Source organism: Lindgomyces ingoldianus (assembly GCF_010093535.1).
Source record: "Lindgomyces ingoldianus strain ATCC 200398 unplaced genomic scaffold BDR25scaffold_32, whole genome shotgun sequence".
In the NCBI taxonomy this organism is placed as follows: domain Eukaryota; kingdom Fungi; phylum Ascomycota; class Dothideomycetes; order Pleosporales; family Lindgomycetaceae; genus Lindgomyces; species Lindgomyces ingoldianus.
In genome coordinates, this window is record NW_022985193.1 from 63,591 (window position 1) to 80,111 (window position 16,521).

General features: G+C 49.3%; 5 protein-coding genes across 5 annotated transcripts; 3 read left to right on the plus strand and 2 right to left on the minus strand.

Annotated features, from left to right (window-relative positions):
- Positions 1-25: 25 nt before the first annotated feature.
- On the plus strand, positions 26-506 carry BDR25DRAFT_359181 (uncharacterized protein; the record flags this gene model as incomplete). The annotated part of the gene is made up of 3 exons (XM_033696054.1): positions 26-41; positions 71-348; positions 450-506. The coding sequence occupies 3 exons, from the start codon at positions 26-28 to the stop codon at positions 504-506; spliced, it is 351 nt and encodes a 116-aa protein (XP_033543507.1).
- A 73-nt stretch (positions 507-579) lies between these two features.
- BDR25DRAFT_359182 (uncharacterized protein) lies at positions 580-3,514 on the plus strand (the record flags this gene model as incomplete). The annotated part of the gene is made up of 22 exons (XM_033696055.1): positions 580-616; positions 643-702; positions 748-757; positions 809-830; positions 865-905; positions 986-1,005; positions 1,043-1,083; positions 1,149-1,173; positions 1,318-1,369; positions 1,432-1,507; positions 1,608-1,658; positions 1,703-1,752; positions 1,803-1,868; positions 1,895-1,914; positions 1,945-2,061; positions 2,150-2,382; positions 2,420-2,617; positions 2,647-2,907; positions 2,952-3,000; positions 3,049-3,156; positions 3,200-3,405; positions 3,440-3,514. 22 exons carry the CDS (start codon positions 580-582, stop codon positions 3,512-3,514), a joined length of 1,818 nt encoding a protein of 605 aa, XP_033543508.1.
- A 36-nt stretch (positions 3,515-3,550) lies between these two features.
- On the minus strand, positions 3,551-5,863 carry BDR25DRAFT_345282 (uncharacterized protein; the record flags this gene model as incomplete). The annotated part of the gene is made up of 3 exons (XM_033694035.1): positions 3,551-4,942; positions 5,188-5,753; positions 5,809-5,863. 3 exons carry the CDS (start codon positions 5,861-5,863, stop codon positions 3,551-3,553), a joined length of 2,013 nt encoding a protein of 670 aa, XP_033543509.1.
- A 201-nt stretch (positions 5,864-6,064) lies between these two features.
- On the plus strand, positions 6,065-7,806 carry BDR25DRAFT_292997 (uncharacterized protein). The gene is made up of 3 exons (XM_033688688.1): positions 6,065-6,562; positions 6,615-6,946; positions 6,996-7,806. Exons 1-3 carry the CDS (start codon positions 6,084-6,086, stop codon positions 7,439-7,441), a joined length of 1,257 nt encoding a protein of 418 aa, XP_033543510.1. The 5' UTR covers positions 6,065-6,083; the 3' UTR covers positions 7,442-7,806.
- Positions 7,515-8,543, minus strand: BDR25DRAFT_359185 (uncharacterized protein; the record flags this gene model as incomplete). Its single annotated transcript, XM_033696056.1, has 6 exons — positions 7,515-7,545; positions 7,589-7,935; positions 8,001-8,108; positions 8,149-8,360; positions 8,401-8,444; positions 8,500-8,543. 6 exons carry the CDS (start codon positions 8,541-8,543, stop codon positions 7,515-7,517), a joined length of 786 nt encoding a protein of 261 aa, XP_033543511.1.
- Between the last annotated feature and the right edge of the window lie 7,978 nt (positions 8,544-16,521).

Genomic DNA, 16,521 nt, shown 5'->3' on the forward strand with positions numbered 1-16,521 from the left:
CACGATAACACAGTCAAGATTTGGGATGCGAGAAGTGGCGAGTGCCTGCAGACCCTTAGTATTGGCAAAGCGCTCTTTAACATATCATTTGATGCCACTGGTTCATATCTTTGCACTGAAATTGGTCGTGTCGATATTAATGGATCTAATTCATCATCATTAGCTTCAATAACGATGACTAGTATTTCGGTTCCCCAAAATCCTATATATAGGGGCTTGGCTTTAAGCTCTGATGGAGCTTGGATAACATATAATTCAGAGAACCTAGTTTGGCTACCCTCAGAGTATCGGCCGTTGCGTTCGATTGTATCAGGCGATAGAATCGGCATTGGTACTGGGTCTGGAAAGGTATGGATATGCGAAGTAAAGCATAGCGCGTTGAGGTAGTTGTAACTTATATTCTATATTTTTTTTATTATATCTATTTCATAGAAGGGGCTGGGGATCAGCACGAACTTATGGATTACTATTTTACCACAGCAAAGCTTTCACCACCCTCTGGATAAGGGGACAAGATAGTTATAGTACATATAAGCATTTACATTTCAAGATTTGTGACTTAAGCATAGCTAGAAGCGGATGAACGATTTGATGATGCTAGCATGGAGGGAGGGAGGTCCACTCCGGCCACACCCTTGTGAGCTCAAACCGCGACGGAGAAGTACAGTACCCTCTTGGATCGTGGCAAATCACATGCCCACAGTAATCCTGCTTTGCTAGATATGTAATGTGGGGTGGCATGATGAGCAGTCTTCTCGTGCGAGTTGTGGTACCAGGTTAAGACATAAGACTAGCTTGGGATGGGAAGCCGGTTTAAGACGAGGAAGACCGTTTGAGAGATGAGGAAGCCTGTCCGGAATGAAGAACCCGTTAGGGATCAAGGGCCAATTTAATCTAATTGCAAGGTCTCTTTCCTACCTTATACATGTATTATATGTAAGCCTGGGTGGTGGTGGTGCAGCAGAAGAATGTTGTGTTGATGCAGAGCCCTAAGAGGCAGCCATGGTACTGTACATAGAGAGGCACAGGAACTAGTAGATAGTGGCTTGGCCTGGTTACATTATTAATTTACCTGAGGAAACGGTGATTATTTTTTTTTTAAATCAATTTTGTACTCTTTAAAACAGTAGAAAAATCCTGTTCCTGAGCAAGGCGAATGCAATCTGACCGAATGTGCCGAGGATTTTACTAACCTGCTGATTCTATTCTAGTGATTAACACAGTCTGCATTGACTAGAGCAATATCGGGGAAAAGAATAGCTAGGGTAGAATTATAAAGGACATGTATACAAAAGCACGTGCTGTCATCATGTGCAGCGTTTCCAACAGGAAGTAGTACGATTGATACTTTTGCTCCACCTACGATCACGTGAGGCAAACAAACGTAACTACATTTTTAACTGTTACAATTCGATTGATGAGGCTGAAAAGTGAGCAGTATACGATTGAGGTAGACTTTTTTGAGCTTGCAGTCTCTGACGCGCGTGAGGGCCGGGGGAGCGTGTTTGTGCCACTATTTACGTGTCAGTGTAGCCTTAGAGCTTGCCCTGTACTACAACAACCCTAGACGACCTTATTATAGCAAAAGATGACAGTCCCTTGTATAGGGAGATGGCACAGAGCCTTCAGCGGGGGGAAAAGGACAGTTACTTGTGACTGTAATCATCTCTTAGGCTCTACAATTGAAGCTTTGCAACTCTAGAAGAACTGGCTACGTCATAAGGTTGTTTTTAGTGAATTAAATAACCTCGCGTGCTATATTAAGAGTAAGAGGGACCCTGCTACTCTAAAAGCTTCAACAGTTACGTCGTAACTTTTAGTAAAAAGTTGAGAAGTACGAGCAGCTTCAATCAAACCGTAACTCAATCGTATTGACCCCTGCTGTCGGGTGAAGCAAACAAAAGTATATGATAAGTGAGACGTAACTTGTCTAGAAAGCCTGAGTCGAATCGTACTACTTCCTGATGGAAACGCTGATCATGTGGTTGGGCGACGAAGAGGAGACGGATGCGGATGCTACTGCTATTATTTCTTCTCTGTACTACTCCGCTCTCGGGACAGGTGGGTAGGAAGTTTGTATAGTCCCAGTGGCATTTTTTTGCGTGTTTCATGAATCGGTGATACTGGGGTCGACTGTGCATCATTCAAGAGCTGACTGTCAATCACCATGTAACACTGTTTGCTTTTGGAACTTGTATACTTCTACGTGCTCCAATCATCAGTGCCATGAGAGCTTGCCAGCGAGATGCAGGGGCAATTGAGAAGACCTTCCATCAGCATGGGAACGGATCTGTGTTAGATGACTTGGAGAGATCTATGTGGGCACAAGCATGCCTAATCGAGCCTTTCTTGAGCCCTCCCCGAGTCCGGTTTTGGCCCTGGGTTCCACCACTTCATGCGTTTCGCGAGCAACCCCTAGGCCACTGATCCTCGAGACAACTCTTTTTGGCAATTAGGTCTGATGCATCTTGACGTGACGTCACTAGTCCCAATAACTACTGTACAGTCTGTTGAAGTTGGCAGTCTATTCAAGACTGGCATCTGCAGTCGCTCATATCACCCAATCTTTAGATGTCCTACGGTGTTGTACGCCGTCTTTTGTATCAGATATCTGGCTGTCATGGATCCCGGACTGGGCGACTCGAGTCGGTAGAAATATATCCAGTATCTGCGGCGCTACAAAGCGGGCATAGTTCCAGTGACGACATTCCAATTATCCGTTTAAATCATGATCCACACATTAATTGCCGAGGCTACATCATCGACGTGATTGAGAGCGTTGCAACTCTATTATCACCCCATATCGAAATCCCCAATGCCTCAGCTCCGCACCAATCTTCCACCACAATTCATATCACCAACCCTTCACACTCCGTAACTTACGCGCCAAACACCCCACTGCCCAAAGTCCTCTAACAAACCCTGCTCTGCAACCACCCCTCCATCTTGAGCATCTCAGGGACTATCTCCGATTCCGCGACTACCACCTGGCACCCGATCGTAATCTGCCTGCTCTATTCTAAATTCCGTACATTATGTCACACCAAGTCTACATTCTCCATCCACGACCACCTCTTCCAATCCTTCTTCCCCCAAATCCCCGATCACACCGCCGCTCAACTAAACCTAAAACTGCGCTACCATCTCCAACTCACTGTAATCTAGCTAAACGAGAGTACACTCGTCACCACTCCCAAAGGGTATGTTGGGTTAGTGCCCGATTCTGTGAGGGAGGGTGACGTACTGGCTATGGTGGTTGAGTGCAGTTCTGATGGCTTTGGGGAGGGAAGGAAGGTGTTGGAAGGTTGTTGGGGAAGTATATGTGGAGGGTTATGTAAGGAGGGGGATGGGAGTGGGGCGTTTGCAAAGATGACGATTTGGGATTTGCTAAGGATTTCAGAGGTGGTGGACGAATAATTTGTACAAATGATCGATGGAGGCTAGGGTAGGCTTGGCTAGGCTAGATGTGGGCCTCCGTATCGTATATTCTAAGATTTTGGGTTTAGAATCCTGAGTGGACTGAAGTAGGATGGAGCATTAGGGAGAGTTTTCATTGGTGAAACTTCCTTACTCTTCTCACCGTATTTAAACTTCCCAGCGCTTCTATTTTCTGTGCGGTTGCCACCCACGGTGGCAAATCTATGCCAATTTTCCCAACATCAACATTCTCAGCATTTTCCCCTCCTTGCTGCCAGAGATCGTAGTACGCATCTTCCATATACGCCCATTCTGGAAACTCGCAGCACCCGAACACGAAAATGGTCTTCTCAGGCTTTAGCCCATACATCAGCACCTCATGGGTCTTGGGAACCAAGACCTGTGCTACCCTTCTCTCAGGATCAAAGCCTCTGATCAGCGCTGTACAGACTAATCGAGACGTCCTAGGGTCGGGTGGCTCGACGGAACCGTTTTTGCTCTTGTTGAAGTACGGAATGCGGAATTTACCTGTTCGAGGGAGATTGTGGAAGGCTTTCTGGATGTTTGGATCCTCAGTCTCCACGATCTGGATGAGGGAGCCGTTTAGTGCGGTCAAGAGTTCGGAAGGCGGGATCCATTCGCATAGCGTGAGGAAGCCAATGAAGCCTTGGCGGGAAGTGGCTGTTTCTTCATAGCAAAAATCCCAGGGTTTCATGAAAGAGCAAGGCTTGGACGAGTAAGTGCGTTGCGGAGATGATGAGTTTGTGAAGCCGTTGCAGTGGAAGTAGGAGAGCATTTGCATGCTTCTTATCTCAGAGTTTGTGCGTGTTGGCGCGTCGAGCAGCTTTAGGGGTTCGACAGACAAGAGAGTGGTTCCCTTCTGAGTTGCTACAGTGCTCAACTCCTTGAATTCATTCGAGGTATTTTCGGCTATGAAGAAGGGACTTTCGACGTAGATTAGATATCGGAGTCTGATGCGTGCTATTATTTTAAGCAGAAGGTCCTTGTTCGATGTTAAATCCAATCCGAGTGTGTCGATCACCAAAGGAGCGAAAGGAGTCTGTTGCCGAAGGTTTACATATGTCTGGAAAAGATCCTCGAAACAAGCGAGAAAATGTTCTTGGTCCCCCAAATAGCCTCTGATCGGGAGTGGATGCGCACGTACAAGCTCATTCATAGCATCCGAGCTTGATCCAGGAATGGGAGCCGGGTGGGTAAACGAAGGGCCAAGATTAACTTCTCTTACATGGACGAGCGATATCTGGCCGTGAGGGGTGAATTCGGGTTTACTGGGGTCCAGATCCAGGTAGAAAACAGAAGAGAGTGCCTGACTTCTTTTGCCGAATCCGGTGAGATATCTGTTAAGGAGTTGCTTAGCAAATGCGGATTTTCCAGAGGAGGATGGCCCGATGATCATGGTCGTTGCAGAGGGTTCAGTGCAGTTCTCGATTCGGCTGGTCCAGCCATCGGGAATGATTGCAGGGAAAATAGATCGCTTAAGAAGGTCATCGTTCGATTCGCGGATCTGTGAGCAGAGGTTAGTATATGGAAAAGTGAAATAAGGAACAAGTAAGATATCAAAGCAAATATCAGGGTCGTCAAGGCGGAATAGCCAGAGGCAAGGGTAAGGAAAGCACAAGAGCACAAGAGAGCTAAAAGGACACTGGTACTTTGGGTCGGCCCCGAAGGTTGACAGATCCAGCCCATTACATTTATAAAGATATAGGAATTCCCAGGCTAAAATCCCACATATTATGACTTAATACTTACGAGAGTAAATGACCTGTCGACAGGTCCCTTCGATGATGCATTCCAGATATTGGAGAAGAGCGGGCAGATGCTAGAAAAGGGAGCCGTCGCGGGGCAATGTTGAAATTGAATCTCATTACACCTGTCTAGCCCTCGAATGGCGGTAATTGGATGTGTTGACGGGACGAAGACATGATACGATGTGCCCTTTTCCCGCTTACGTGGATTTGCAGAAACATTAGCACCATTGACATTGATGGCACCTTTCAGCACCATGAGATAGAAACAGCCTATTAGGGAGATAGTCGATGCTTTCTCGAGTATGACTGTAACTTGAGCTTCAGATTCGGACAGGACTGTTTCTTTGGAGTATCTCCAAGTGGAGAGCTGCCGGTTCGTGGTAGGAGCATCCTCGATGTTCATATAAGCATTTTGTTCAGAATCCTCGTAGTCATCATTGGCAGCATCCATTGATGTGGAGTTGGACCTATTTGGCGATTCATCTCGAGAAATATCAACACAGGTTTGAATGTGCGCCTTTGATCTCGCGGCTGCTGCGGCGCTAATTGGTGCACTTTGCTGAGAGCCTAACCAGAAAATTTAGGTTTGATAGGGATGAAGAAATTTAAGGCATAATCGTACCTGATGATATTGCATCAGAGCTTATGATGCCAACTCTCTTTCGTTTCCCGGGCATTGTGTCTAGTTTAATGAGAATGTAGTGCCTCAAGAAAACCAATGTTCGTGCAGACCTTCGAGGTTCGTTCTTTTAGCGTATCCCAGATGGGACTAGCACATTCGTTCCCTGCAAACGGCTCGTGCGCGTGCGGTAGGAGCCGGCAGAACCCTCCACCTAGAAAATGTTCGCTGAGCTTTAACATTTTCGCGACCAGAGCAACGATGACATAGCCAGCGCGATGAAGGAAATCAGACGTACCGAGGTGCCCCCGCCGGGTGTGGTATCGAAGAAGAAGACAAAATCGCCTCAAACGCCTTCGAAACTTCAATTGAGCACAGAGTTCGTGGGCAGCAGCGACGACTCTGGAACCGAAACAATACCGAAGGCAAAGCAGGGCAAGAAGCCGTCGAAAGGGAAAACACCCGTTACAATAGGGGTCCATAAGCCTGGAGTGAATGGTGTGCCAAAGAAGAGTCAGAAGTCAACTCCAATTTCCATTGCCGCAAAGAAGAGGGCGAATCAAAGGAAGGGCACACCCTCATCGAGCTCAGACGACAGCGATAATGCAAATAATCAGAGCGTAGATTATGAGCAGTGGCAAAGAAAGGGCGATAAGTCTGAGGGCTCTTCAAACGAGAGTAGGACCAGCTCGGACAGTTCGAGCGATGACTCGGACAAGGAAGAAATTAACAAGGCAAACCAACGCAGCGCGGAGAAGTATAGTCCCCTGTAAGCATTGCCTTACTCAGTAGACTGATCTCGTTCTTAGACAAGTAAGAGCTGCACAATCACACACTGTCGAGTTTCTGCCCGCGCAACCATTCATCCCTCCCAAAGGCTTCACCGCTGTCCCAACACACACCAATCCCTCATCGCAAGCGCTGAAGATTTTTGACAACATAGAAGGCAAACAAATTTGGCATATCACAGCACCTGCTTCTGTTTCATTGTCAGGATTGAAAGATCTAGCTAGCGACAAAGTGTTGAAAGGGGAGCCTATCCTTAGCTACAACGGTACTGACTATGGTTTCTCTGTTGGAGAAGAAAAAGAGGAAGCTACGCGAAGGGTACTAGTGCCTAGCACTGTAGGATACAAGGCTGGTTCGTACATGGAGTTGTCGTTATTAACTGGAAGGCTAACTGCCCTTAGTCCCCACGCGGATATCGCAGACACTCCATCTACAACAGGTGATCCGATTACCCAAAGTAAGCCCCAAGCAAGCAGATACAAATACTACATCAGCCGCTGCAGCATCCATAACCACCAGCACCGTAAGAGCTCCACGGCCACAAGTCAAGGGCTTGCGGATGCGCTACTTCCCATCTGGGTTCGGCCTTCAAGATCCTGGAATTATCGGCTCTTCGGAGAGCGAGGACGATGTGCCTGTAACGGCTGGGCTGGGCATCCCAAATGGAATCCACCCCTCCCAAAAGCGCGAGAAGCGGAAGTACGATGAAGTGAATGGGACGGAGAGAACTGAGTCTGCGACTAAGAAGCATAAAAAGCATAGGACTCCAGAAGAGATCAAGAAGCGCGAAGAGAAGAAAGCAAAGAAGGAGCGAAAGAAGGAGAAAGGGTCGGCGAAGATGAAGTAATGAACTCCGTTTTTTAATACTGGACCTGCCAGTCGTGCGAGATCTTGGAGGCAAAGAGTAATTACGTGTGTGTCTAGTGTGATTCTGTAGACGACTCCATGTGTCTATGAGTGGACGAGTGGATGAAGGGGTAGCGAAATGCTGCACCTCATTGGCATGAGACCGAAGACGCGATGATCATCAGCTTGATGTAGGGGGATAATGGTCGTCTTCGAGGGGGCATTCTGAAAATGCTGAAGGCTGCATGCTCGGCATCCTTCCCGAGTCGCGTATGGCATTTTCGGATACGCAGGGGAAGGATTGGATTTGCTCAGGGCGCGTGATCCAAACCAGGTGAATGTCCAAGGATATTTGCATTTGAAATGAAGAGATGAGACCACTTGTATAAGTTTTATACTTTTTGTACTGTATGAACAACGGAACCTAACAAAGACCCGGTTTGGAACAGAAATAGGCATCATCTGAGCATCCTCTGAGCATCCTCTGAGCATCCCCTGAGCATCCTCAATTGTAGCAAGAGAGTTAGTAAATCAAAACCATCCTAACTATGTTCTGTGACATGCCATGGTAAAGTGAAGGCACGGAAACAGGAATTTAAGACTAACCAAAGTAGATTAAGCTTAAAGGATCCTTGCGGGACAGACAAATCAGTTGCTTTTGTCGTCTTCTGACGCACGCAGGGAATAGGGGTCTGGCAAGCCCAGCACCCGTTCGGGGAAAAGATGCCGATAAAGTTTAAGAAAATGTGTTTTGGAGTGAGGATTGCGTGGACATGGCATTTGCATATTATTTTCATTCACGCCGAGGGTTTGGAAATAATGTTGCGGTGAAGACAAATAGGAGGTCATACCGGAACTGAGTGGCACCCTTAAATAGTTGGTTGCTCTCGTGAATGGGTTCGGTGAAGCATCCAACCAGCCTCGGTTGTTTCATGCAGGTGACGTTCGCAGGGTACGGACCACGGTCGCGCATATCCCTGTTCAACGGCTCCTGGCGTGTTTTGCTTGCCAAACATGGACATTCACCTCTCCATCTTTCCACCTTCCCTCACCACACACCATGGTCTAATATGGTAGTATTTTCGTCTCAAGGCTGCACCCATCCACGCGACCACCCCGCACACTACACGCGCCCCCGCGACCATGGCGTCCTCAAACGACGCAACCCCCACTGTCGAAGCAGAACAAAAACAACCCCAAGCCCCCGAGGTCGCACCTCCCCCCGCTGAAGACCCGAGTATGTCCCAAGACATATCACACTCCGAAGATGTCTTGTCTTTTGAGCAGCCGGACTCGGAGCTCCCGCCCTTGCCAACCGATGACGATGACAGTTTCCTCCAGGCCGACAACTTCGCAGATACCCAATTGCAAGGCGATGGAAGTGCGCTAATGGACCACGAGATGAACCGTCAACTGATGGATATTGAATCCAGTTTTCTTCCTGAGCCACCTGTCCAGGTCGAAGCCCCACAAGTGCCCCCCGGCGCCGACGACACTTATCTGTTTGGAGGCTCGCCAGGGCACTCACGGCAACCCACCGCGACAGCGGGAGACAAGGTGGCCTCGCTGATACTAGAAGAGGCGGCAGAAACTCAAAACTCCGAATCTTCGCTATTGTCAAATGAACCGCCTACCCCCGCAGATGCGTACAAGACCCCGGCCGCGCGGCGGCTAGACATCGACACGATCGTCCAAGAGGATTCGCTAGGGGATGGAACACCGGCTTCGGAGCCTATGCCGTCGTCACCTTCTGCACAAGCTGCACAGCGCAACCATTCGCGTACAACTTCAGGAGCTAATGCTGTTGAGAATAACATACACCAGGGCGAAAAAATTGAGGCCCAAGCAGTCCCAGGTGCAGGGCAGAAGGAACAGTCAGGTGATGAAGTACGGCCGACCTCGAGCGCATCAACGGTGAAAGCGCCCGATTTCACCGCATTGGAAGAGAATTCCTCATTCACGGATGACCATGATCTGAGCATGGAAACAATAACAATTCCCGTACCCTCCTTCCCAACAACAAACACCAAAGTTGGAAAGCGACCGAGCTTTTTGCAAAACCGTCACTCAAGTCAACGGTCCTCGGTGTCCTCGTTTACGAATCGCTCCGATTTTTCTGGAGATACTGGGAGCAACGCAACCTTGGGCGCGGACTATGCCCTGCAAAGCGGGGGTGCAGCGCCAGGCTCTGGCTCTCACAACAGGTCTAGCTTTGGACTGTCCAGGCTGCCAAGTCTAGGGAGTATAGCATCTTCCGTTTCAGGGTACAGTGACTCCAACCCCTCTTGGGACAAGAACAGAAGCCTTAGCGCGAATTCATTATCTGGACATCTTCATCCCGACAGTAATTTAGGGCGACTTGAGGAGGAAGTGAACTCCACAACACCCCCCGCTACACCACGCGCTCCAAGTGTCAAGCCGGTTGCCCCTACTGACACTGTCATCGCTAGGCACGTCCAAGATATTCGAGTTCCTGACACCATCGCTCGAGAGTACCGCGAAAAGCACTCTAGGTCGCCCGACAAGCGACACATAGTGACCCCATTCACCCGGAACAAGCACAATCTCACGCTCAAGGAGCAGAACAGCAAGATCGACAAGCTGAGCAAAGAGAACTTCGACCTAAAATTGAAGATTCACTTTCTTGACCAGGCGCTTCAGAACCGATCGGATGAGGGTGTTAAGGAGATGATCTCGAAGAATGTGCAGCTCCAGACCGATCTAGCGAATGAAAAGAAGGAGAATCAGACACTGCGCAAAAAGGTCCGAGATTTGGAGAGGAGGCTGAAATCCCAAGAAGACGGATTAGCTGCGGCAAAGGAGAGTGCAAGTGGCTCTGAGGATGAAAGCGATCCGTCTTCGAAGCAGGCTGAGATGGAAGAAGAGATCATATTTCTCAGAGAGCGACTAGAATCTACCGAAACGTTCCTTGAGCAACTTCAACAAGAAAACCTCAACAAGGAGGTGGAGAAGAGGCGAATGGCCGAGTACATCAAGTCAATGGGAGAACGGAGTACGTCAGAACCGTCTGCAGGCATCAACGAAGCGATGGGTATGTGGAAAGAAGAGCTCGAGGAAGAGCGGTCTCGACGCGAACAAGCAGAAGCCGATACCGAAAAGCTTCGCGAAGAAGTCCAGCGACTCAAGGACCTTAATCAGCAATCGCAACAACGCTCTACGACAAACCAGAGTGTCAAAAACGTCTACAATATTACTCGCCGCAACCTGACGTCCTACACGACCCGATCGAATTCTGGTTCTGACGTCAACGAGCAAGCCGCATCCCCGTCTATGGGTGGTACCAGTAGTACGCTCGTAGAACAGCTTCGGACCGAGAACTCAGAGCTTCGACGAGATCTCGGTGCTCAGACTTCCATGCTCACATCACGAAATCGCGAGCGGGAACGCCTGCAACAAGAGATTGAGAATCTGAAGCTTACTGTGCGGAGGGGAGACGTCGGTTCGGTGGCTGGTGATAGCATCTTCGAGCGCTCAATATCCCGCAACCACCTTCGTTCTGTGTCGCGGGCTAGCGGAGGAACTCGCGCAACTCAAATGAGCGATCCGGAGCGTGAAGAATACGATAATAGATATGCTGCGCTCCGTGACGAGCTCTCTCAGACCAAGCTACAGTACAAAGAGCTTGATGATCAACTCAACGGTCATCTCGATATCCTTGAACAGACTGAGGCTAAGGTTAAGGAGCTCGAGCATGAATTCGAACTTCAAACTCAAGATCTTCAAGCAATCCAGAACGAACGAGACGAAGCCTTGGAAGCATTTCAAGATAAGGAGCAAGAGTGTGATGAGCTTAGACAGCATGCACTCGAAACAATACAGAGGCTGGAGGAAGAGATAGAGCAGAAAACACAGGAGGTCAATAAACTCGTTACTGAGCTTGACAACACGAATGAAGACTTCAATGCTTTGCAAGAAGAGATGAAAAGCGTCAGCGAGAGCCTGGTACGGCTCGAAGACGACCAGGAGGCGAGCGGACGGAAGATACAAAAGCTGGAGTCAGAACTTGCCGATGCGAACCAGGAATTGGGGAGACAGGACAAATCGCTGGCTGACGAGAAGGAGAAGAACGAACGGCTTGAAATCCAGCTCGAATCTTGCCAAGGCGAAGTTGATTTCTTGCGAGAAGAGCAGGAAGGCGACAAGATTAAGATTGGAGAGCTCGAAGCGGCCCTTAACACGGCCCAAAATACGATACAGGACGAGAAGGAGCGCTTCTGTGATCTTGAGGATCGTCTGGCGGAAGAAAGGCGACAGCGCGATATCTTAGACACTCAAGAGAAGCGAGAGGTGGAGAAGGTTCTTACGGACCTGAATGCACAGCTGAGCAAGCTGAAAGAGGACAATAGGAAGCTCCGGAAGAGTCTCTCAGGAAAGGAAGTCGAGGCATCCAACTGGAAGCAGCGACTTGACGACCTTGAGAGCAGTCTCCGCGAAGCTCTTGGTAACCTTAACGGCACCAGGTCCAGCCTACTCAAGGTACCCAACACAATTTCTAATCCAACAAGACATATACTTATCACCTTTATTCAGGATGTGAACAAGCTGCAGCGAGACCTTGAGGTCACATTACAGGAGCTTGAAAACACGAACAACGATCTTGCAGAAAAGAACAAGCTTCTCCGAGATCGGGATACACTATTGGAAAGCACTGGAAACGAGTGCCGCCGTCTCTCGGATATGCTCGAGCGCGAACGTCAAATGCGCCGCCAAGACCAAGCAGCCTTCGAGAACGCCAAGCGAGGTCACCAATCGGTCACGAGAACCATTCAGCAGCATGAGACTCGAGTTTTAGAGTTGGAGACTCTTCGAAGTCAGGATCGACAGAAACTCATGGGTCTCGAACGTCAATATAAAGAGCAGTTGCTGGAGCGTAACAACCTGTTGTATGCCCTCTGGAACCGTCTGTCAACACTCTGTGGAGCCGAGTGGTCCCGTAACCATGCCCTCATTAACGGTGAACTTCCGTCCATGGAGCTCATCTCAAAGAACCTGCAAGGCTTCAACAAGAACATCATTCTGGCTGTTAAGATGGTGGAAGGCATCATCGGCGGATTCCGCCAGCGGATTCGAGGCATGGAGAAGGACTTGCTACGAGATTACCAGACTCTCGAGCATACCCTAGACGTCCGTGTCAAGCGCCTCGATCAACTTGAGAAGATCATCATGGCGCAAAGACAATCAATTGGCCGTCCTAGTACCGTCCGTGGCGGCCTTGTTGACCTCAACTCTGGTGAGGTCAACAAGCTTCGCAACGAAAACAAGAGTCTCCGGACTGAGCTTCAGACTCTTCGCCAGATCACAACTACGACTACCAACACCAATATGGTCACTGAAACGAACGGCCGCACTGGTTCTCCAGGTTCAACTAAACGTGCTAGCATGGCGCAGACACTTCTTCGCCACCACTCGAGCTCCACCGTGGAAGGAACACAGAGTCAGCCAGACCACCCTTATCCTCAAGCTGGGCCTTTACAGCCCAGCGAACAGAAATGGATTCACAGGCTTAAGGAGCTCGAGCGACGGCTGAAAGCTGAACGAGAAGCACGGCTTTTAGATCGTAGTGGGGCAAGAAAACGCTTAGAAGAGAAGGCGGAAGAGAATCAAGACTTGCGCGCAATGCTTGAGCGAGAGCGCGAGAGGAAGGGAGACGAAAGCAGTGTAAATGGCTCTGGACGTGGAAGTGGGCGCGGAAGTGCAGTAGGCAGTGTTCGAGGCTTCGCTGATGAGGAAGTGTACTAGTACGTCTGTTTTACTAGCGAAATTCAGGCAGGTGCGTTGGCGTTTACTTTACTTTACATCAGTATTTTGTGAGACATGTTTTGGTCTATAGGCTGGACTGTTTGAATTTTTTTTTTAATTGCTGTAGTTTATGGTTCTAGGGCTGGTGTAACGAGCTGGGAAAACTTGCGGATTGAGGAATTTGTATGGATATCTCTTAACTTGGGTTGGACTGGGTACGAGGATATAATGTGTATGGAATGCAATATTTTGTGTATGAAGCCGGGCGATGTAATGACCCGGTCCGTGCTGCAAGTGGCTTTATGGTATGGCAGACGTGGAGACCAAGGAAAAGAGCAAGTGTCAGTCCGTGCAACTCACTTCTTGACTCCTCAGGCCACCAGACTAGGGATCCCTCTTAGAGTTAGATCTCCAGGTTCTTTCTCTATATGTATTTACCCTCTCACCACTTTATACTATCTTTCATACACCACTCGCTCTACTACTCTCTCAACCACATCACACTGTCATTCCTACCCCACTCTCTCACATTCCACTCGACTGGCGCTTTGAGGTCTAGATACAACCTCACATCGAGCTAACGGCGGCAGATATCCACATTTACGCTCTTCTAGGATCTACACCATTATTTCCGCTTCATGCTCGAACTTCTTCATCGTGGGATTCCATCCTAACTTATTCCTTCCCTAGGACCTGAATCCTCGAATGGGAGCAAACTCACTGGCTGCCCGCTCACTACAATATCTTTCCGGTGCTTTATCATCGCCAGGCCGCTATCATCTCAGCAGGTGCGCTAGTTTATCAGGCCGCGTTCTTTTGGACGTTAGTCTCTACTCCTCTCCCCTCTCCCCTTCGGCATCTGGAAAATCTACCCTTCTTACTCCCACCTGCCAATGCTTCTTTTGCCCAACTTATCTGAACATTCACTTACAATGTCCCAAAGTACCCCTCCGTCAAGAGCTCCCGATTTCCGCACTCATAGTCCAACAGCATCCAGAAAGCATCGCAGACGCCCTCCTTCACAGCACGTCCGCGGGGTTGCACTCTCTCCCTCATAGCACAGGCTACCTTTAAAGAAGTTTGTAGTCTTGTTGTTCGGAAACGTTACTGAGCAGAGAGTGCGAGAAGAGAATAGTAGTGACGATTCAATACCGAGTTCTACCATCCCTAACATATCACGATTCTCACCAATCACAGGACACGTATAGAATGTTAGGCCACCTTGCTCAGAGGAACCGTAAGTTGGGAAAGGAGAATGCGGCACCGGCGCGTAGGAATCCACCACGACTCGCGGGAAAGAAACCAGCTGTTAAGGGAAAGAAGACTCCCAGCGATAAGAAGCCCAGAAAGCGCTCTGCTCCGCAACAAAGTCAGAGAAGAGGCCGCGCAGAGAAAGTCCAGAAGACTCGGAACAAGGACGTGTCCACAAATATGCGTGATGGGAAACAAAAGGAGGCAAGTGTGAATAGAGAAGTCAGAGGTGCTGAAAAGGGAACTGTTGAAGACCCCGTTGATTTGACTCTCTCCGACTCTGATAATGACCTGCCCTTTATCCACGGTCACCGTACTCGTACACGGACGGCATCTATTCCTGAACTCAAAACTGAAGAACTGGTTCGTTCTCCGCCCCCACTTGCTTCAAATTTAGCACCATCGTGGGATTTCGCTGCCGGTGGGCCAAGCACTGGTGTCCAGGAGAAGCAAAAAACAGGTCCTGAGATCGAGCTCAATCAATGCCAGTCCAAACTCGACAATCAAACCATCAGAGTTACGGCCCTCCAAGCAGAGATTGGGCGTCTCAAAAGAATGCACGATAATGACATTCTCAAGTTACGTCAGGAGAAGACCACAGAAACGCAAAAGGTCAAGAACCTAGAGAAACAGCTTGAAAGCAAGATCATCGAAGAACGCGAGCAGATGAGTGGGATTGATCGCCTAGTTACGGAGCTCCGAGCCGTCCAGATGCAACGGGATGAGGCCAACCGAAGCCTCGACGCTGAGAAGCAGAGGAGTGAGAGGTTGGCAATGGCGGAGAGCGCTCGGGACCAGCTCCAGGAGGAGCTTAATGTTGAGCGCGAGAAGACTTCGGGTCTAGAAGTTCGTCGCTGGAACGACAAGGAGATTTCAGAGCTTCAGAACCAGATCTCATGTCTGCAAGATGAGAACACAGCCATCAGGCTTGGACTCGAGGAAGAGCAAGCTGCACACTCCGCCACCGCAGAGAATCTCAAGAGAACAATCAACCAGCTCAAAGAGGAAAATGAAAGCTCCTCTGCCAATAACGGCGAGTCCAAATCTCTCCAGTCTGTCCAAGCCGACCTTACCAAGGAACTTGAAAGCTTAAAGTCCGAACATGCTGTCACGAAAAATCCCAACCCAAGTACACCCGCCCGCCTAGACTCGCCAGTTCTGTCACGGGCCTCCTCCGAGGACCAGACTCGTACAGACAATGTCCGCAAGACATACCTGAAAGTCAAGAAACGGTATGATAATATCTTCTCCGTCGCTAAGGATCTCTCAATAAGCACTCGAGGGTTGAATTTCAGCAACTTCGGCGAATTTGGAACGTATCTGAGGCAGTTGAAAACCGCTATTGATGAAGAAGAGGCGGACTCCGATGATCGGATCAGGGCGGGAAGTCAAGTGGGCGATCAGCCACCGTAAGGGAGTGGCGGATATCTGTGGCAGACTTCATAGGGAATGTAGTCTAGACCAAATAGCCGGGGACTGGGTGGGTCGGCTGAGGGGTCGGAGATGAAGTAATTCCAAGCAGCGTGGAACTACGGGTGGAGTGGGGAGTCCCGCGCTGGGAATTTCGTTGGGGTTAGGTAGTGAATTTGGGACGGTTCTCTCATGCCTCAAGCCTTCCCGCGAGAAGACGGTAAGGCGCGCCTATGATACCCAGGTCTTTCCAATGATGTTTACCGGCGTGTTTCACGAAATATGCTCACCACCCCCTTTCTTTGAGTACGCTTCCTGGCAGACAATCTTCCCCGATCTCCGAGTTCCCCGATCCCGCATCCTCCCAGGCCAGTCCAGGAGAGATGCGCATGGGACCGCACTGACATGTTTTCTGGACACGCTCTTCTTTCAGGCAGCACCACGCCAGTTGACCCCGAGTGGTTTCACTATCGACCCCTGGCCTGCTCGTTTTAATCCGCCAGGGCAATCCCACATTCAGTTCTATAGCTGGACTTCAATCGCTATAACGGATTTTAATGAAGCCAGCAGTGAGGCAGAGACGGGGCCAGTAAGGAGTTCATTTACCGCGCGGATCCTCAGTCAGCGAGTATTGCGGTGACTTCTGGTGGCTACACAGTT